Source organism: Olea europaea, unplaced genomic scaffold, assembly GCF_002742605.1.
Source record: "Olea europaea var. sylvestris unplaced genomic scaffold, O_europaea_v1 scaffold3161, whole genome shotgun sequence".
NCBI lineage: Eukaryota > Viridiplantae > Streptophyta > Magnoliopsida > Lamiales > Oleaceae > Olea > Olea europaea.
In genome coordinates this window covers 1-22348 of record NW_019250410.1, presented here as the reverse complement: position 1 = coordinate 22348, position 22348 = coordinate 1, and the positions used below count along the sequence as shown (strand labels likewise).

Here is a 22348-nt window from a genome sequence, read left to right as displayed (position 1 = left end):
TTTGATATCGACTTCAATACATTATCAAATTTTGATGGTAAATAGCTTGACTGTTATTTGCACATTCTGAAGATTGATTTAAGTAGATCTAGGTTCTGAATTGCCAGAATATCAGTGTTCTCCCTCATTATATTTGTTTTCCTATTGCACATTATGCATTACGATACTAACAACATTATTTAACGGGGAAAAAAAAAATCTGATCCAACTCAAAGCTCCAGATTATTAGCATAATTTTGATCAAAAAATGTACAAAAACCAAATGAAGATCTTGAATCAGTCTTAATACAGTTAGGGGTGGAGCCTGGGGGACAAAAAAATTGTACCGGGCTGATACATTGAAAATAAATAAATGAATTTTCCTATAAAAAAAATGCATTATAAAATTAATTGGGCTTTGAGGCGGGTCTGGACTAAAACTGGTAGCTCATTCCTTGAAGCAAGCACGACAAGACATATTCCAGAAGCTATAAAAGATCTGAATGTTGATTTTGCTTTACAGGAAAGAAAATGGAAAGGACGACATGAGGAACAGGACATGCAAGATTCTCACCCAGTCCAGCCAACATTGTTTGAACCATGTTCATATCAGTTGGGATCATGTTAGAGTTCCCCCACATCACAGAATATATATATTGTCATCTAGTATTAAGGATCTGGAATTATTATGACATCAGCAAATCCAAGGAAATAAAATATGACATCAGCAACTCCAAGGAAATAAAGTAGACATGCTATTTCAAAAGAATTAGGCCCTGTTCTCTTTGTGTTTCGGTTTTGTAGTTTTGAGTTTTGAATTCATTTTGTGTTTTGTGTTTTCAGGGTCTGTTTTGAAATTGTTGAAAATTCGTTCTTTTTGTTGTTTTGCAAAACTCTTTCTCAAAACACAAACATGAAAAACGCGTTTGTTTTGAAATTTTCATAATAATTTTTTATAATATTTTGTTGAAAAAACCGACACAACACCACCACAAAGCCGACCAAAATCAATACCACCACTAGTCACCATTGCCAACCACTGCCAAAATCGACACCAACACCACCACCCATCAACCACAACGCCACCACCAGTCACCATTGCCAACCACTGCCAAAATCAACACCAACACCACCACCCATCAACCAAAATCAACAACTGCCACCACCAAAATCGAGACCACCATTACCACAATTTGCCACTACCGCTGCCACCACATAGGAAGGAAATCGACAACAGAGGGGGGATACGCAGAAAACAGAGAAGAAAGAAGAACCACATCAATTCAATTCATCAAACATATCATCACAGTAAAGATTAATTCAACAAATTCAGCTACCATGTCACCGTCGTCGACTGTTACCACCACCATCAAACAAATCAACACCAACACCACTACAACCATCAACTGCCATCAGATCGAGGAAAAAAAAAAAAGAAAACCAACTGCGCAGAGTGAAAAGAGGACGAACTACAGCCGACGTCGAAGAGCACGTTGCTGCGGCCTTCGCTTCTGCAAACCCTAGCCATCGCCGAAGAGAGAAATAGAGACGAGCCCAGACTGGTAGCCTTGCGATGAATGGGTCACGGCGTGGGGAGGCGACGCTGTGACACCCCACGCTGACGCCGGCATCAACGCACATCCTTCGTCGCCTCCCCATGCCAGCGCCAGCAAAAGAGAGGAGGAAGAGAAAGTGCAAGTGTACAATGAAGAGAGAAGAAAGATGGAAGAGTCTGAAGAAAACGCGAAGGTGCAAGTGTGCCGCCTGTTTTCCACGTTTTCATTTCTTTTCTATTTTTGTGAAGAAAACGCCCAAAACGTCAAACTTGACGTTTTGGGTTTTCTTCAGAATTATTTTTTTTGTTTTTGAAAACTCGTTTCTGAAAATGGAAAAAAGAACACGTTTTCATTGTTTTCAAAAATCGAAAACAGAAAACGACTTAAAAACGACAAAGAGAACAGGAGCTTAATGGTTGGAGATGGCATTGACCAAGTAACCACACAGTGTAGACATCGACTTGAGACCTTGGAGATTCTAGATTGGTTCATTATCAATAACAAGAATGATGTGAAAAAGAAAAAGATGCTGTCATGTATTCAAACAAGCTAACCAGCCTCAAAATACTACTGTAAACAATAAATTATCATGACCAACTAACCATAAAAATTTCCATAATCATTATATGCACACTTTATTTATGCTATGTAGAGGAAAATAAGGCGTAAAATATAGCGAATGACTTCACCTGTGTTCGTCCTCTGTCCAAGCAATCCCCTTGCGTCGCTCCTGATCTGGCCCGTTACTCTTGCCTCCATTACTGGAGTTGCTGTTTAAATGCCCAACATTACCACTTTTTCTACGAGTTCCTTCCTCGCTAGCATTGCTTGTTGTACCATCTGAAGAAGAATTATAACAAGGCAATGGCACACAACCAGACTCAATATGGTTAACATCGTCAACTAAAAGCTCATAATGATCTTTAACCTCTTCGATCGATTTTCCGGAAACATTGTCGGCAATTTTCTCCCATCTATCTGAAGATTCTTCGGGATAACTTGCTATTGCCTTTTCAAATTGCAAATCCTGCTCTCTACTCCATGTAGGACTACTCGAATCATCGGGCAGCATTACTGGCTGTTTTTATCCTCAAGAAACTGACAAATGGATCCTGCTCAGTACTCTTAAAAAGGAAATGCAGTAAATTATATCTTCATCTTGAAATTTGGATCTGGGTAATATTAAGACTCCAAAATAGCCAAGTGAACTTCACTAGAAACCAGTAGTAATAAATACAAAGAAGAAATTAATGATTCAAAAATTATAATCTCATGAAATGATAAAACCCAACAGGAAATAAAATTAAAATAACAACAAAGGATGCAATAAAAGGCAGTTAAGAAAAGGAATCGAAATGAAAGGTGAAGGTAAATTCAATAAATGGCTAGAAGTCAAAAATGGATATTAAAAAAATATGGCATTAAAATTGTCCTCACCTATCTCCACAAAAGCCCTAAATTGATTGCAGCACAACCCAATCGCACACCCACGGTAAGGATGAATTATACAAAACTTTTACAGTCCAATTCCAAGGCTAATAGCTTCTCTTCTCTACCGAGTAACCACACTGTAACCAAAAAACACCACATGCAAATCGTGAGAAAAGAAAATGTAGAATGTAAATGAGAAAGTAGAGAAATCTACAGCTGAAGCAGAGGATATCAAATCATTGTTCTCTATCAGAAAAGTGAGAATAAGTCGAATTTCGAATTTCAAAATGCTCCGAAAATTGTGGTTAGGACTGAAGGTTGGGATTATCGTAATAGTTTGTTTGAGAAAAGATAAACGAAGATGAATAAATTCCTTTTTTTCAGAAAAATAAAGGTAATAATTATTGTTAATAATTGGAGCAGGGTGGACTGTCCACCGTGCTTGAGTTGCTTATCTACGATTTATAAAATATTAAGAGCCGGTTTGGTACATAATAAAATCTAATTTTAATTCAAGTTAAAGTCAAATAATTAATATTAATTACGTCCTTTATGGATCCCACAACTTTTAAATCACATATTTCAATAATTTCTATCAGAATATATTAAAAAATCTAATTTTAATTCATACAAAACACCATCTAAATAGAGTTAATTCATTAATGGTCATTTAACTTTACACTTAATATCATTATGACCACTTCATTTGATTTTATTTGATCATAGTAATCTAACTTTATACTTAAGCCTCGTTCAATTGCCATTTTTGTAAGAATGAAAATGAAAAATATAGTCGTTACGGGACTCACACAAGAAAAAAAAGTCAAATATAAAGGTTTTATGTAATAAATAACGGCCATATGTTTCATTTTTGTGGCTAAAGAATGAAAATCAAACGGGGAATTAGTGTTATCTTGATATCTCAATTTAATTTTATTTTACCATGACCACCTAAATATCATATAACGTTTCACCTTGGCCAACCAACTTCTTTTCATTCTTTTCACTAATTTCAAAAGTTGCTTAAAAAATAAAATAAAATTAAAACGTTTTTAAAAATAAAATAAAAATTATTTTAAAAAAGTTGCATATAAATATAAAATAAAAACTTATTTTAAAAAAAAGTTACTTATAAATATAAAATAAAATAAAAAGTTATTTTAAAAAAAGGTTCCTTAAAAAATAAAATAAAAACTTATTTTAGAAAGGATTACTTAGGAAAATAAAATAAAATAAAAACTTACTTTTAAAATTAAAAAAAAAACTTTTATTTTTGTTTATTTAAAATTTATTTTATATATATAATACAAAGTTTCCATTTCACCCCTTTTAAAACTAAAATGAAAATGGTGAAAAGAAGTTGGATGTCCATTATAAAATGTGATATAAAATTGGGTTATCATAGTAAAACAAAATCATATTGGGTGGTTATGATGGCATTAAGTATAAAGTTTGTTGGTCATGGGTGGATTTAACCCGTATTAAATATTACTAATGGAGGATCATGCGTTGCACGATGACTATTATAATTCTGTAAGAGATTTGGTTTTTTTTTTCTTTTTTAATGTGCAGACTTTGTTTATATTTATTATGACTACTTAATGAGATACATAATTTATAATGTTTACAATGTGAACTCATTACCATGATGGCCATCATTGATGAAGAATGTAAGGATAATGATTCAAAAATTTGTCATGGTTAGAGTTGAGATAATTAAGTTTCTCCAAAATAATTCTACATCAACTTGCAAGGCAATGTAGAATTTTCAAGGATTGCTTATTGGGTTATCTGTTTCTTCTCTGCTTGCTAATACAAACTATAACAAGTAAATAAAAAACGATACAAGGAGAATACGATTCTTGGGAAATTACAAAGAAAATGTACATAAAGAACTTTAAAAAATAATACAAATCATGAAGTCAACTGTACATTTGAATGAACAATATTTTCATTGTTTTCTAGGGTCTGTGGTTAATGAAAAATCATACATAGAGGACACGATTTAAGGGAAAGAAGAAAACTATATACATAAATAGTTACAAAAAGATGTGAATAATTATATTTCATAGATACGTCGACTTTATTTATATAACATTTTGCATACCTATCCCAATTCATTAATAAGAATGAAGTTTCCAAAAACTAAGCTGAACTTTATGACATATTCCAGCAGTGTAATATGATATCATATACAAAAATCTTCTAGCAAAAAGCAAAAGGACTTCAAAATAACAAAATAGAACTAACTTTAGTTGCACTTGAACTGGTAAAGGTATGGTAAAGTCCATTTTTCTTTGGATCAGCATTATTGCCAAGAGGGTTTGCATCCTTGTTTTGAACATTAGGATCGCTGGATGTTGCCATTCTTTACTTTTTCAGTTGTTCGATGTTTTCCTTCTCGAACACTAAGCTCCTTCGTGCATTAGGCACATTGGTGCAATATGAGACATTTTTTTCCTTAGCCTGATATGGAAACAATGATGCAGATCTTTGTGCATGTGCAGAGCTGTTATTAAGAACGTAGATTACATCAAACCTTGGTTGATTGGTTTTTGAATTTGGGTTTCCAAATTTCATGTAAATAAAATGGTCTTCAATTGCATAGCTGGAGTCTTGAGCATTGATAAAGTGTTCTAACTACATAAAGAACATATAAGATTTAATGTACATATGTACGTAAATGGAAAATACTGGTAAATGTAACAATTTATATAGAAAATTTTACCGTTATACTATCTTTCATTAGTTTCTCAGCTGGAAGTTTCAAGAAATTTTCAGCCACATCACCAAATAAAGATGCAGTAATAGTGCCGGTGTTATCTGAAAGCTGAACATTGCATCTTGCTCTGGCAAAAATGCACATAGGTAGTATCATGTATTCTGAATTTAATAGAAATTCAACTATATGTACATCAATAATTTGGTGTACATAATTTTATATTTATTGGTTGTTACCTTGAAATTGTTCTTGCATGCATGTGTTTGCAATAGTTGCAAAAATACATTTCATTGAGTTGAGCGAAAGATATCCAACCATAGGTATCACAAGCCATATACCAAAGTGATTGAGTCACTGTCTTCAATTCTATCTTTCCTTTTATCCATAATGGCTTTCGCTAAAATAGGTAGAAGGAATGTTACCATTTTTGCTGATATAAATATCTATTTACCATACAATGAAACAAAATAGAAACTACATAAAAATGGTCTTATTTTTAGTATTAGTATTTAATTAACCGTTGGTCAGTGTTCTAAAATGTCCTCGATGTTGATAATTTTATTCTTTGGAGGCGGTGAAATATTTGACGTATTCGGCAAATCATATGTCTTTTGAGTGACCATCTCTGTCAACATCTCTTTGTTTCTTTCAATCCTTGTAAATAAGTGGAAGTCATAAATTTAAGCAAAGAATATGCTCTAATGCTGCGATGAAATGTAGATTTACCGTGTAATATTTTATATATAAAAAAAACGCATGAACACTAACCATTCTTTCATTTCAGCAAATTTTTCGAATTTTGGATTAATGAGGATTGAGCTGTTCGCTTTTATGGACAATGACATTCCTGTTAAATAGAATATAATTATGTAGTTAAGTTATATGGAGTTAACAACAATGATTTATTAAATGTAAAGATAAGATTTTGATTTCATTTACCTCTAAAAGATGTGACTTTTAAATGATTCCCAACAACCACTGGTTTTTTCATAAGGCAGTCAATAATTTCAGCGCCTTGACGGTCGATGAAACTGCCCCAGATAATCAAGATAATAGCTTGCAATCTGAACTGGATCGTATATGGGTCAAGAGATCTTCAATCTGGAATTATCTTTTTTATATTGCAATCCAATCCTTCTTAGTGAAAAATAACTCTACAGACTATGTAGGGGATTAATTGTATGAATTGGAAAACTATTAATTTGTGTTTAAAGATTCATATTATGTATGCATAACTTTCGTTGATAAGAACAATGTCTTGGACAATGGAATTTGCATTTTTGTTGCCAGAAATTCTTCATTTTGGGCGAATATCAACAGCAATGCCAACGAATGCTGCACAGAAAAACATGACCAAGTTTTTTAGGAATACTTATATTTAAAAATATTGTTGTGTACATAAATTTTAGCACACGGTTAGATTTTTTTAATAGTAAGACTTACCTATTTCAACATCCATGTCAATGTAGTTTTCAAGTTCGTCGAATGGTGTAAAATGAAAACATGATTTCACAAGAGGGCTATGGTTTTCATTTAATTTTTCAATTCGGGTTGAACCAATTATCCACTGTTTATCTCCAAAACTTGACCTAAATCGTTCATTCGTTTGCTTCACATATGCATTTGAGATCAAGTATGTTTTCGATGGTACCAAAGTGTTTTCAAGAGCCTTGATATTTTGAGCAAATATTGTTGCTTGGACTTTGTTTTCCTACATGATTTATCAACATAGAATTGCAGCAGGCAAATTTAATTAGCAAAATTATTATATTTTGAAAATTAAACCATGTAAAGTACACCACACAACTTAATACATATATTTCCTTCATACTATGATATAAAATAAATGGAAAAATTCACTGTTACTGGGAAGATATTACCTCAGTATCTAGTAGCCATAAGTGTTGATACATTCCATTTCCTTTTGTGATGTTCGTGGAGCTGTTTTTTCCCCAACTACTACTTTACATCTCCACCCGATTTCTCGTGGAGCAATATCAAGGATTAATTTGTGGTTTGGCGCCATGGGTTCTGGGAAAAAAAAACATATATCACAAAATATCAAATAGTTAGAATGCAAAAGAATGATTAGTGAAGAACGAAGAACACATAAAATCTTGAAAAAATAACATCATGGCAGTAACTATTATCTTTATTTCTGTGAAAGAAAGAAATGTAATTTTGAAAAGATAAGTGAGAAAATAATTTACCTTTTTTCATGTAAATAATTCATAAAACGAATGATGAACTTCTCTAAAGTTTTTAGACATTTTGTATGTAGTATAATGCACATGTTTATATATATGTACAAACATACACACATGCATGTGCAGAGGTAAGCTGTAAAAGTAGGTGAATGAACAAAGAGTGTTGTGGTAGGTATAGAATTCAGGTTGACTGAAAAGGCCATACTGATTAGCTTGACAAGAAAGAAAAGACAATAATCATTAACGTTTTCACCTGTACAATAGATAAAAGAAATAAAGAACAAAACTTATTAATGTTTATTTTTATAATACATAAAGCAAACTTTTTTCATGTAAATAATTCGTAAAATGAAAGATAAACTTTTCTAAAGTTTTTACACGTTTTATACATTGTATAATGCAGATGTTTATATATATATGTACAAACATACACACATGCATGTGCAGAGGTAAGCTATAAAAGTAGGTGAATGGACAAAGAGTGATGTGGTTGGTATGGGATTTAGGTTGACTGAAAAGGGCTTACTGATTGACTTGACAGGAAAGAAAAGACAGTAATCATTAATGTTTTCACCTGTACAATAGATAAAAGAAATAAAGGACAATAATTATTAATGTTTATTTTTATAATATATAATGCAAACCTTTTTCATGTAAATAATTCGTAAAACAAAAGATGAAATTTTATAAAGTTTTTACATGTTTTATATATAGTATAACGCAGATATTTATGTGTAGGAGTGTGTATATATATATATATATATATATATATATATATATATATATATATATATATATATATATATATAGACACACACACATACACATACATGTGTAGAGGTAAGCTGTAAACGTATGTGAATGGACAAAGAATGGTGTGGTTGGTATGGGATTCAGGTTGACTGAAAAGACCATACTGAGTGTGCATAGATTTTGAATTTCCATCATCTGTACGACATACAATCAGCAAAGATAGATATCATAAAAATCCAGTAAGGTCAATCATTCTAGTGTTTAAAAACATCAAGATCATGCTTGAACATCATGTCCTCTACCGTATATAACAACAAATCACACAAAAAAGGATCCTATCATATACATTTACGAACTTTGATGCCTGCAAGCAAAAAATTTGTATGATTAATAGTAGAATTAAATTGAAGAATATGTTATCTTAAAAAAGTAATGAACTAAATAGACTTCTTTTTGCATTTAGTTATAGGAAAAGAATTTAAATGAAATGGGATCTATATCTAAGTATTGGATAAGGTTTCCTTCAAGCAAAAATTTCAATCCGTCTATCGATGTTGCTGGAGTCCACTGTTTCCCTAATAACGGTCTTTATCTACAAAAAAAGAACAAATATAAGCTACCATTCAAGAAGAACTAACTGCAACTAAAATTTCTTTATATACGACATTTTTTTGTACAATTCAAATGCATTTTTTTTCAGTTGGCTTTATAAGAACTTTAACACATTTGCTTGTTTTTGCTCTTGATAGTGCAAGATAAAGTTGGTCATGCGAAAATACAGGCTCGGGTAAATATAATCCAACAAATCAAGAGTTTGTCCTTGTGCTATATTTATACTCATTGCAAAGCACAAACGAACTGAAAATTGAGTTCTTTTAAATCGAATTGGACTCGAATCATTTTCAAGAGGTACAAATGGTATGCGGGGTAGAAAAACTCTCTTTCCTTTATATTCTCCAACAGCAATTGTAGCATCAGTTATGTTCGCGTCAAATCTTTTACAAATAAGCCTAGTTCCGTTGCACAAACCTTCAGATGGATTTATGTTTCTCAATAAAATGACAGGACAATTTAACTTCAAAGTTAATTCATGTGATGGAATACCATTAGGAGTTAATGTATTTAAGAAATCTTCATCAAAATTTTGTGCATCTGTATCTACTGCTTCATCGAAACTATAGTATTTAATAGAATTACCAGGAAATTTTCTATTAATATAGCATTTATAAAATCAACGCTCTCATTCTTTGCACTTAATATAACTGTATTAATCATACGTTCAATATCTTTCGGGTAATCTTTTAACTCCGGATATACAATGTCTATCAATTTTTTCATAGAATCGGCTTCATTATCATGAGCAATAACCATTTCGTTTGGAATTTAAATCATATTGCATGAATGTAAAGGCTCAGTTCCATTTCCAATTCGTAATAGATATTCAGAAAAAGGTAAATCCAATTCGGCCCTCATATTTTAAACCAATTTTATTTTCCGAACAATTGGCCATAAATATGAATTGACAAATGCCGCATTAATTATATCTTCTTTTTGACTCTTTGGAACAACAGGTAATACTTGACGAAGTCACCTCCCAAAACAATTACTTTTCCCCCAAATGGCATTTTATTTTCTATAATATCTTGTAACAGTCTATCCAATGATTCAATAACTAATCTATTTAGCATAGGAGCTTCATCCCATATTATTTATTGTGTCATCTGGAACAATTCAGCCAAAGAAGATTGTTTGCTAATCGAACAAGTTGATTTAGTACTTACCTGAAGAGGGATTTTAAATCTTGAATGTGCAGTTCTACCTCCAGGAAGTAATGCTGCTACTACTCCCGAAGATGTCGTAGCTAAAGCAACCATTCCTTTTGCTCTTACAGCTGCAAGTAAAGAACGATATAAAAATATTTTTTCTGTCCCTCCAGGGCCGTCAATAAAATAAACTCCATTATTTTTGTTGAAAACGTCACCGAAAATCATATCATACGCTTTTTTTGTTCTAAATTTAATTTCGTTTTACATAACATATCTTCATCAGAAACAGTTATCTCCAATTCATCGAAAATAGTTCTTGAAATATAATTGTTTTCTTCAAAGTTTAAAAGAAGCTCGACAATTCTATACCGATTCACAGTTTTACCTAAAAGATGTAATAATTCATTTAACTCATTCAAAGCTTTTAATTCGGCCATTTTAATAGTTATACCTTGTTGTACATAATCTTTCATCATATGTTGCTTAAATGTATTCCAAAATTTGCTGGGGTTATGGGATCACACAATGTTAAAATCGTAGCAAATAGTTGACGCAACATAATTGGCATTTGATACAGAGAAGCTTCATGTAAACACGTTTCATAATCAGTATCACCATTAAGCAAACCATGTAATAATGCAGCTTCACGAAATGTCGAAGCATGAACTCCATTAACTATTTTTAAATCATCATAAGAACTTGCCCCCTTAACATGATTTAGAAGCTTTCTTAAATAATATCTCTCTTCTTCTATAACATTTACAGAAACAATTCATCCTATAGAAAAAGTTTTATTCTTTCTTTCAGACCATTACATTTTGAATTCCACACAAAATGTTCTGGAAAATCTCTATATAGCAATGCTTTTGCCCTAGCACTGGCAGTGTTAGCACAAAAATATTCTGTTAACATTGACTTCTCGAAAAAAAAAATTTTCCCAACTTCTTCCAAATCATCAAATTCTTTGTAAGTAATGGACTGATAGTTTTCTAAATATAGTTGCAGAGCAATAACAGATGGACTCATATCATACAAGAGAAATGCAAAAATTCTCCACATAGTTTCAGGAGGAGATATCCATCTAGCTAATTTATACATTTTGATTTCATCATAAACAAAATTCGGATCATCCTCATTTACAGTAAAATCAACTTTATCGTAACCTTTATAAACATATTTATACATATATTTAACAGCCTGAATTTTTGAACATACTTCAACATTAATATGAGAATTATACTTTGCTAACAAATATGAATTATATAGAACTACCCACATGTTATCCAAATAATGATTTCTAATCTTTATTTTTATTTTTTTTCCATTATCAAGTCGTTTATATTTAGGATAGCATCTTTCATCTAGAACTGTGTTCGCACAAAAAAACATTTGGGTAGTCAAATCTACATTTGTTTTTGTTATTCATTCAAACATTTTTTGAATTTAAAATACCACAAGGACCATGCATCATATGTTTAGTAACAAAAGAATGAAGATTTTTCGTCTGGAATCTCGGCATGAACAAATTTATCAACCAAATCAGGATAAGTAAGCTTAGCATCTCTCTTTAGAATCAATAAAAAATGCACATGTGGAAGTCCTCTTTTTTGAAATTCTATAACATATATATGCGCGGAAACTTGTCCAAATATTTGTTTTTTCAATATGTCTTCCTTCAATTCTTCAAGTTTTGCTTTAAAAATTCGAGCTATTAAATCTGGTCTATTTTGAGCTTCATCATTATACTTCAATTGTTCTTTAATTTCTGGCCAATTGGGATTGCAAGTCATCGTTAGAAAACATATCGGGTTTACCAAATCTTTGAACCAAAGACATAGCATCCATATACCTTTTTCTTAAGTTTCTAGGTCCACCAATAAAGGATCGAGGTAAAACTATCACACGTCCAATTTTATGACCTCTTTTTTTACCAATTTCAAGACTATCAACAAATTCCTTGATATAATTCAGCTCTAAGGGTGTTCTGATTATGACGAAAATAATCTAATCTAGATGTTTCAATTTTCACGTACATGTCAACAACATATTGTTGTAAAAGCCTTCCAGAATGTAATGATATTGAATTTGATAATAATCTTATCTGTAAATTATAACAATAGTGTTCCCTACATGAAACTTGCATTCTGGTTCTCTTATTTTCCATCATTAAAAAAAATTAAAAACAAAATTAGAAAAAATAATCATTCACATAAAATAACAAAAATAAAGTATTCTAACAATTCATGTAAGCATATAAGGGTACAAATGTAGAAAATGATAATTTGATGAATGAACATGTCGTTTCCTTATCAATCAACTCCTCAGGTGAAAAGAAATTAACTGCATCAACAATGTCTTCATTTTTGCAAAAAAAAAAAAAAATCTTTTTATCCGTTCTAATTCGTTGAATACCTTGGTGTCATCCTATTTCACCACAAGGAAATAAAAGCGGATATTGAAGTGGGTCATAACACCCAAAATAATAGTGTATTCTATTTTTATTTCCATTCTTACAATGAATTACTATATCACACATATGAATATCATCATAATCATCATGATCAACCACAATAGCAGCAACTTGTGAAACACTTGCCTTATTATATGTCCTTTGATCAACAACTGGGTTACAGTGAATTCGAATAAAATGATTTTCTAAATTAGGAGCATCTCCCAGATTGCGAAAAAAAAAATTGTGTAAGGATTCTTTTTTAGAATGTTCATAAGTTTAGCAACAATAGACTCAACTAACCAATCACTATGATTGAGCCTATTTTCCACTTCATTTTCAGTGTCGAAAAAGTAAAGCTGCAAATGAGAAGGACGATTGTCCACAGGAAAAATTTCATTTATAAAATGGTAAACCTGACCTTGAATTTTAAATGTATAGATACCATTATAATTTGTACATAAATTTTTATCATAATTTACACCAAACGATGTCACAGAAAAATTGCAATTATAGCTTCGTACCATGTCTCTAAAGTTTAAACTTTCTTCGGAATTTGAAGTAAACAACATACGTAATTCTATGGGCATGTCATTTGTTTTTAAAATAACTTGTCCATTTAAACAACAAAATCCCTTAGATTCTCTATGAAATTTCACAACGCCACAATGATCACAAATACTTGGTTCAAGTAGCACATAAGGTTCCGAAAAAAAGACTGTCGTCATATTGCTGTGTTTCTGAAATCCCTAAAAAAATTCATAAAAATTTGAATACAAAATACAACTTGACAATAGATTTTTATTCCTGTTTATAACAAAAACAAATATGGTATAATGCACATGAATAAAATGAAATAATGATTTACAATTCTTACCAGGCTCTTTGTCGCAACGTTCATCACAATTGAACCCTTCAACCATTAAAAAGCTATCACAATTCCATCCCACATTTAATTGAACACATTCCTCAGATCTGACCCTTTTTTTGTTACCGTCATCGTCATACTTGTCTTCTAGTACATTAGTAATAGTCCGTTGCCGTTTAGAATTCAATTCTGTTCCATTTAAACCTCCTGAATCATTCACTTCATAAAAACAATAAACATTAACATTAGATGGAAGTCTATGGCAAAAAATGTAGTATGTATTTCATATGACCAAACCTCATACATATAGTTCAAACATAAACACCATATGAATGAGTCCACATAATCGATAGAGTACAATTACTAACCAACATTAGTAGTTTCAACAGAAGTGATCCCTTCGTTCTGGGAAAAAGACTTATTTCGGGCATATAATCAGATAAAGTAATGGCAATTTTGCTTCCCAAAGTTTTCTTCCATACTCTCTTCGAAACTGATATGAAAAGAATAAATACTATGAGCTCTATAAAAAATAATATGTTCCAAACAACATTCACTGACCAAAATAGGAAAAAATAGGAGGAAACCCCAAAAACTCATGGCAATATTGGAAATAAAAGAAATAGGTAAAACTAAAAATCCAAAAATAAAGAGAGGAAGAGAAAAATTAAAAGCAAAACCCAAAAGATTCTTAACAATATTCAAATAAATAGTAAACCCATCAACCATACCCAAGAGATCTTAGCAAAAAACGACATCTAGTTACCAAAATAGGAAAATATCGAAGAAACCCTAAAATATTATTGGCAACATCGAAATAAATAGTAAGCCCATCAACCATACCCAAGATTCATAGCAAAAAATCAATATTTACTTATCAAAAATGAAAGTAATCAAAAAAACAGTTTGAAAATTGAAGAGGGAAAGAATGAAGGTGCAAATACCGTAGAAGAAAAAGTCGAAGATTACAGAAAAAATCTCCCACGGAAAAAAGACATTTAGTTACCAAAATAGGAAAAAATCGAAGAAACTCTAAATCATTATCGGCAATATCGAAATAAATAGTAAACCCATCAACCATACCCAAGATTCACAACAAAAAATCAATATTTATTTATCAAAAATGAAAGTAATCAGAAAAAAGTTTGAAAACTATAAAGCGAAAGAATGAATGTGCAAATACCGTCGGAGAAGAAGTCGAAGATTGCAAGAAAAACTCTCCCACGAAATAGAGAGGAGAAGCCGACGACTAAAGGTCACGAAACTGAGAGAATAAAGAACGAAGGTGCAAATACCGTCGGCGAAGAAGCCAAAGATTGCAGAAAAAATCTCCCACGAAAAAGAGAGGAGAAGTTGGCGGCTAAAGGTCACAAAACTGAGAGGAATTTGTAGGCTATTTTCTTAGGGTTTGTGTGGAAGCTGAAGAATCGGGCAATAGCCAAAAAGGAAGGAAAATATTAAAATATACGTAAAAAAGAGAAAAAGAAAAAAAAAAGGGCACAACTGAAATTTTGAAAAGAAAAAAGGGTACAATCGGAAATTAGGCCTTATGAATAGTGCAAGTGAAGTTGTCTCTTTTATTATTGTAATGGATTTGTGTAGAAGCTAAAGAATTGGGCAACAGCCAAAAAGTAAGGAAAATGTTAAAATATACGTAAAAAAGAGGGGAAAAAAGGACACAACTGGAATTTTGAAAAGAAAAAAGGGTACAAACGAAAATTAGGCCTTATGAATGGTGCAAGTGAAGTTGTCTCCTTTATTATTGTAATATATATCAAGTGAAAATCATTTTTTGGACGATTATAACCCTGCCACAATTCAATTATTTCATTAATAACTTGCTTTTCATTTTTACAATATGTATTTAATTTATAAACTATAATAAATATTATGAAATCCTTGTTCATGCACATATTCTTTGTTATTAATTCTCAATTAATTAATCTTTACGTTCGTTTAATTGATATTAAATTAGAAGTTTTCATTCAAGATTGCGGTTCATTATTCTTGTTCATGTATGCTAATTAGCATCCAATTTCACTTAATTGGAAATTAAATTATATTCATTTAATATAAATAATTTAACATTTATTGTCACATATATGTTCCTTGGTATTAAATCTAAATTAGCTAACATTCACTTTAATTCATATATCACATTTGCCACTCATCTTCATTTATGCATTTAATTAAATTCTAAAACTCACATTCAAGTATGTATTTCACTATTTACATGCACGTAATTAACATTTATTTTTAGGGATTTGCATTTCTTTCATATTTATAAAGAATTTTCAAAATAAGCACATTCAACTCTGGCTAATTCTCACAAGTATACTTTCTTTTTCTCTGAAAGGAAAATAGCAGCTTCCGTTCACCACAAACATACGGACTACAATTTATCTAACATGAACTCACCCGAGAAGAAATAGTAAGAGGCGAAGTTATGATTGAATTTCTATGATGAGGAATATAACAACAAGAATATCAAAAAGATAAAGGCATTAGTTGCAAAATTACTATTATCATTGAGTCCATGAATCGTACTAATTGCATTACACTCTACCTGCCGAGTATGGACTCCATTTTGAATGGCAAAAGCAAGATCATAACGATAAGTAATTGCTTCCACATCCTAAGTTGAGATATGACCAAAGATCCTTCGGGAATAAGCAATAATCACCAGCCTTTCTCGATTACGCATAAACCCGCCAAAACCAGTACCCTTACTTTTAAGTTACTAAGCCCCAATTTGATGAGGCTTAAAAATTTGATATAAATCTAAGTCAGATTCAAGAATTAATTTTAAGTACAAATTTCATAAAACTCATAACTTTTAGGGGGCGTTTGTTTCCTATTATTGAAAAAATGAGAATGAAAAATATAGCTGTTATGGATCCCACACAAGAGATAAAAATTCAAATTTGATGACTTGATGTGATGAATAACAATCATATTTTTCATTTTAATGGAAAAGAAATGGGAAATAAACAGGGGCTTATTAACTTTTCAACTATGCATTTCATTAACATTTGTCAAAATTTACTAAAATTATATATGCTATTTCAAAGAATTTCACAAACAAATATGTAAGGCACGTTAAAAAGTAGTCGCGCCCATTTGCGATGAAAAGTGCAAGTGCAACTAGCAAGCTTTCCGAAAATGGATCAAGAGAAAAAGACCATACACCAACCATTCACAAGTAGACTACAATTATTCATACTATAAAGATCTTGATTAAGAACTTGTTTGGGGAGATTAATATTTGATTTTAATCCCTACCAAACACCCTATATAATTCTATATTTGAAACAACACTGAATTATGGCGATGAGGCCACATCAATATCAGTCTTAACATATTCAATACATTCAAGATTGTAAAATTAATAATATATATATATATATATATATATATATATGCTATTTCAAAGAATTTCACAAACAAATATGTAAGGCACGTTAAAAAGTAGTCGCGCCCATTTGCGATGAAAAGTGCAAGTGCAACTAGCAAGCTTTCCGAAAATGGATCAAGAGAAAAAGACCATACACCAACCATTCACAAGTAGACTACAATTATTCATACTATAAAGATCTTGATTAAGAACTTGTTTGGGGAGATTAATATTTGATTTTAATCCCTACCAAACACCCTATATAATTCTATATTTGAAACAACACTGAATTATGGCGATGAGGCCACATCAATATCAGTCTTAACATATTCAATACATTCAAGATTGTAAAATTAATACACTGCATCCACCCACTACCTACTGCTTAATTTCAACTATATCAGATTTGCACAAGAAAAGATCGGTTAAATTTGTGTAGGAGAAGGAAAAATGAAAAGAAACTAGTACCAAGAACTTTTTTCTCACTTCACATAGACCGTCCAACAACCTTTCAGACCCTGCATGAAAAGAAACAGAGGAAGCACATAAATGAAATCGAAAGAGTTGAAGTCTATAACAATATGCAAACTTGAAACCACCAAATGCCGGGAACCCAAAAACACAAACAAAAACAAAAAAAATGCCGTGCTTACCCATGATAATATTTGAAATCAAGCTACATAAAACCAAGAAAATTTTGTTTTGGATGGAACGGTAATTTTATTCAAATGGATTTGCAGCATCAAGTACTAGCATGTTTCTGAATCTTAGCATGAGAACTCCTACTGCATTATAAATTTGTCAAAGCAAATCTGTGCAAACCAAAAGTCGGTTTCATCCAAGGAGGCAGATAAGATATAGGACAGGAAGAAGATAAGACAAGGTTACGGACAAGGTGATGTAGAATAACTCAGTAAGTATAATAAGAGGAGAAGGGAGAAGAAGAAGACAGAGGCGGGGAAGAGAGGAGAAACGGCTGCAAGCCAACTCTTTATTTAATCAAATTCATCGTCCAAAATTACAAACCAAGATAGGTTTAAATAATAAAAACCTAGAAATATAGGGCCAAGCCCATTATTTAAGTCCTAACTAAAATACGTAAACTTAAATAAAAGTCCAACTGAAACAATAATAAATGTCCAACTAAAATACTGAAACAATAATAAAAGTCCAACTATAATGATGTCCTCATTACAAGGCATTCTAACTCCGGGTTTGAATCCAAAAAATGTTTTTCTCTAAAGGCTAGACTTCATAACCATAAGACCAGAGGAGCTATGTGTGAATGAAAAATAGCTCATGTGCTAATTCTAGCACTGGAATACAGGGCATGGCAATTTACTGAAAGAACCAGCATGTATTAATACACTTCATCAGCCAATCTAATGCTCAATTCTAATTTCAGAATTCCAAATTAGCACCTCTTGTGCATTAACAAGAAGAAAGTAGTGAAATCAAATAATCAATAGTAGAGCTAAAACAATATTGCGATTTATAGATAAATCACCTAATCAATTAGAAAAGAGAGAAAAGATAAAAACTCGAAGCATACCATTTGATGATTGAGCCAAATAGAAAATGCTGCATAATAGGAACCTTCTCCAAAACTTCCACTTTATACATCTTGAGCATCCCACTGTTCACCTTATTCCAAGTAGGAACACCGCTAATGTCATCCAACAATGGTGAATGTTCAGCAAATAAACCCTTCTTTGCTTTCTTCACAAATACAATACATGATAGATACAGATACTCATTTGCAAAATTCTCCAAAATATCATCATTATGAATTGACTTTGGCTTCATATGCTTGTGGTCAATTAACTGTGATGACCCAAATATAAATGGTAAGAAATGATAGTCATCAAGTCCCCACACACCGTGGGATCCTGCAGGCTCTAAAGAGTATGTAAGTTGCAATTTTCTCATCAGGTCCATGTACTTGACAAACACTCTTGCAACCAATGCCGGATAATCCTCTTCTTTAACAATGCCCAATCTTGCTAAACAATACAACCACGCTGCAAAATTTGTCTCATGACCAGTACCTATTTGATAAAAAAACAAAAACATACAATAAATTGTCACCCTTTGCAACAAAGAAAAATGATAAAGAGTAGCACAAAGTCTACCAACATTCACAAGAACATTATTGATTGAGGAACAGCAGCAATCAAAGCTTTATTCCCAACAAATACAAGGCATACCATAGATACATAAAAATAAAATGTATCCGAACATACGCATGCAACCTATTCATAATTATGTTACTGAAGATTGGAAGGCATTCATTGAGTACTTGTGAAATATATATTTTGCTGAGATGACAATCATCAAGTGGAAGTGCAGATATAGAGATTCGGATAACAGAGGTTTCAAAGTCTGCTTCATCCTCGTTATTTAGTTATTATTGGACCTCTAGTGCTCTAGCACTGCAAGTTACTAAGTGAAAAATTAATCCCATCATCAATCTGACTCTATAAGCATTTCAATTCAAAATTTGATCTCAAGATCATTCAACTAGGAAAAATCTTAAAGCATTCCAAAGGGAACCAACAAGTTTCGGGATTGTTTCCATCTGGGAACTGCTCTCAAAGTAAAAACAAAATCACCAAATCTAACTTGCATAAACAATAAATTTAAAGGTTAACTATTGTTGGCTATTTGTTATGAAACATAATTTTTTTTTTCTTTTTTTCTTTTTTCAATTGATTCGTCTTAGACCACTTTATTGCATTTTTGATTTTTTTTTTCTTAAAGATTTCAAAGTCATTTAACTATCTGAGGTTATGATCGATTAGCTGGACAAACAACATTTACTCAAATACGAAAAAGACGTATTAGAATGATACTATATGACTTTTAAGAAGAAAGCATTCAAGGGAAGAGTAATTTCCTTGCACTGTTTCTAATTACACAAGGCATCTGAAGGTCAAATGATGATTCGTGATGCTAGATAAATGAATTAAGAAAAATGAAAAAAGTAAAATTGATAACATATATTTACAATGGTGATTCTCTGCGGATTTGGACTACATCAACAGTACAAGAACAGTTACGCCACATTGCATAACATCACTTGTGTCTTGGAAGTAGTCTTCAGTAAAACATAAATCCTCATTCATCATATGCTGGGATAGTTTTTGCAAAAAAAGGATTCAGAATGAGAAATATGTTCGCATATCTTCTAAAATTGAAATTAGGCATCCCTTTGGTACATCATTGCTAGCTACCCTCAAGTGAGGGTTTGTCTCCAGAAAAAAGGTTAGAGCCAAACCATGGAAAAGTTCACAGTTTAGCTTACATTTATTAGCATATATTTATCCAAAAGTATTTTAGCATAAAAACTAATTTCACTTACTCAAAACTTTAATACATAAATGTAACCTTGAAATGCTGATCCAAAATTGATGATTCATCAAAAGTTCAGTATCATTTTAACAATGGTTATTTTCCACGCAATTTGAGCTACAAGATACATACAAGTGGTTTTCCAATATTAGCTTCAACAAATATCATCTACATCCCCGAGGCAAAACGTTTATGTAACATGAATATCCATATTGCAACATATACAGAAAAAATAAAATAAAAATTAATAAAGGAAAAGATATAAGCACCATAATCAATGCGGCTAGAGTTGCCAAAGCTATCAGTGAAATAAGGCACGAGTTCCACAGTGGCACCGTGAAGATCCGGCGGAAGGAATGTCAGCATAAAAGACTCAGCATCTGAGCTAATTCTCTCGTGCCACGCGCGATAAGCAACATTCCCATACCGAGAGGATTGAGGGGCCGGCGGGATTTCATCTACATAATCACTCAGAGTCTGAAGAATCGAAATGATGACTTCGATGGTCGAAGAAACATGGCAGGGATCTGAAAGCTTGTGGGATTTGATAGACTCGGAAAGTGAAACAACAAAGCCGAGAAAATTGTGAAAAATGGGGGAGGAGTGGAACCAAACGATGTCGTCTTGGGAGCGGATTATCTTCGACGGGGTGGTGAAGTGGTAGGGTGGGGAAATGGGATCAACTTTTTGGGGTTGCGGGACCGGAGTACGGATGATGGCCTCTTTACTGTTTGTTGGTGGGTTGGGGAGGTTGACGGCAGGGAATCGGATGGGGATGTAAGAAGGGGTGGCGGATATGTTCGGCGGAGGAGGGAAACGAGTGGGTCCGCCGCAGCTGGGGCAGGTTGTGTGTGGCTGAGAGAGTCTTGATGGCTCTTCTTCTTGTTGGTGGTGGTGGTCGCGTGGCGGTTCCATTTGATTTGCAGACCAGTTTTGAAGGTGGTAATGTGCACTATAATAAATAAGGGGATACAAGAACTGCACTAGAATTTTTATTTTATTTTATTTATTTATTTTTTACGATTAGCCAACAAGACTGCTGTTAGGTATCATCGCTATATATATTTTTGAGAACGGCAAAATTAATTGATTTATCCACACCCAAATTTATTTTCGAGCTATATAAGAAAAAATATTCGACATGAAAAAAGGAAAAATCATGTCCCCCAAGCACAAATTCGAACACGTTAGACCTCACTATCTCGTAAAATTTTAAAAATTACTCTCCAACAATTTCAACTCTTACACCTCATCTCACATACGTCGCTTTGACGTAGGTTGTTAAAAAATATTACCAAGACGAAAAATTTGCACCATTTCTTCTTCACTATCAATATAGATGTTGGATAAATACATTGAAGGTGTAATTTTATTAACCAAATATGTATGTACATGCAGACAGAAACTCATTACTGTATTCATTCAATGGATAAATTTTCCAACCGCCGTAATCTGCACTTTTTTTTTTTTTTTTTTAAAGTACAAAGTCTGGGGGAACGAATGAGGAAAAAAGGAAATAACTCAATACATTCTTTTGTAATACTTTCTTCTTCAACAAAGGCAAAATTATATTTTAAATATGCTTCTCATTTTAAGATTTAATAGCCACCAGATGTTACAATACAAAATGACAATACTTATTGTACGGGGGCCAGTTGCTTCAACTTCGCTTGTAGTATTGCCCCGGTTTCATCTGCCAAGCTTTTCTTCTTAGCAGCAACCTGCGAAATACCAAGTGTGTACTTACTGAGCAATCGCGTCAAGGGTGAAACAGAAAAAGTTTCCTACTGGGATAAGATTTTAAACTCCAAAGCCAAAAGAAATGCTACATTAAAAGTTCGTTAGGTTCTGTTGTAAAACCTTGTGGTTTGA

At 32.2% G+C, this 22348-nt stretch overlaps 3 protein-coding genes across 6 annotated transcripts in view; all 3 read right to left on the bottom strand.

Annotated features, from left to right (window-relative positions):
- LOC111385432 (transcription factor SRM1-like) overlaps nt 1-3386 on the bottom strand; it is a 5038-nt gene extending 1652 nt beyond the window's left edge. The window contains exons 1-3 of one of the 2 annotated variants that reach the window (XM_023009819.1): nt 3181-3384; nt 2973-3103; nt 2225-2659 (exon numbers count right to left, since the gene is read on the bottom strand). In XM_023009819.1, the coding sequence (XP_022865587.1) occupies nt 2225-2607 (383 nt within the window). In that variant the 5' untranslated portion in view covers nt 2608-2659; nt 2973-3103; nt 3181-3384. Of the gene's footprint in view, nt 1-2224; nt 2660-2972 lie in introns of both variants that reach the window. The other variant, XM_023009817.1, reaches the window with a different exon arrangement.
- Nucleotides 2958-21440, bottom strand: LOC111385431 (serine/threonine-protein phosphatase 2A activator). Of its 3 annotated transcripts, XM_023009816.1 has the most exons (4): nt 20746-21436; nt 18678-19173; nt 17612-17643; nt 2958-2972 (listed from the first exon to the last, which is right to left on the bottom strand). In XM_023009816.1, exons 1-3 carry the CDS (start codon nt 21389-21391, stop codon nt 17637-17639), a joined length of 1149 nt encoding a protein of 382 aa, XP_022865584.1. In that variant the 5' UTR covers nt 21392-21436; the 3' UTR covers nt 2958-2972; nt 17612-17636. The 3 variants fall into 3 exon arrangements, with proteins under 3 accessions (XP_022865584.1, XP_022865583.1, XP_022865582.1); XM_023009815.1 differs by lacking the exon at nt 2958-2972 and having other exon boundaries at nt 17331-17643; nt 20746-21433; XM_023009814.1 differs by lacking the exons at nt 2958-2972; nt 17612-17643 and having other exon boundaries at nt 18626-19173; nt 20746-21440.
- Nucleotides 5050-6748, bottom strand: LOC111385433. Its single transcript, XM_023009820.1, has 4 exons — nt 6628-6748; nt 5925-6085; nt 5695-5815; nt 5050-5606 (listed from the first exon to the last, which is right to left on the bottom strand). The coding sequence occupies exons 2-4, from the start codon at nt 6020-6022 to the stop codon at nt 5337-5339; spliced, it is 489 nt and encodes a 162-aa protein (XP_022865588.1). The 5' UTR covers nt 6023-6085; nt 6628-6748; the 3' UTR covers nt 5050-5336.
- Nucleotides 21441-22348: the final 908 nt, after the last annotated feature.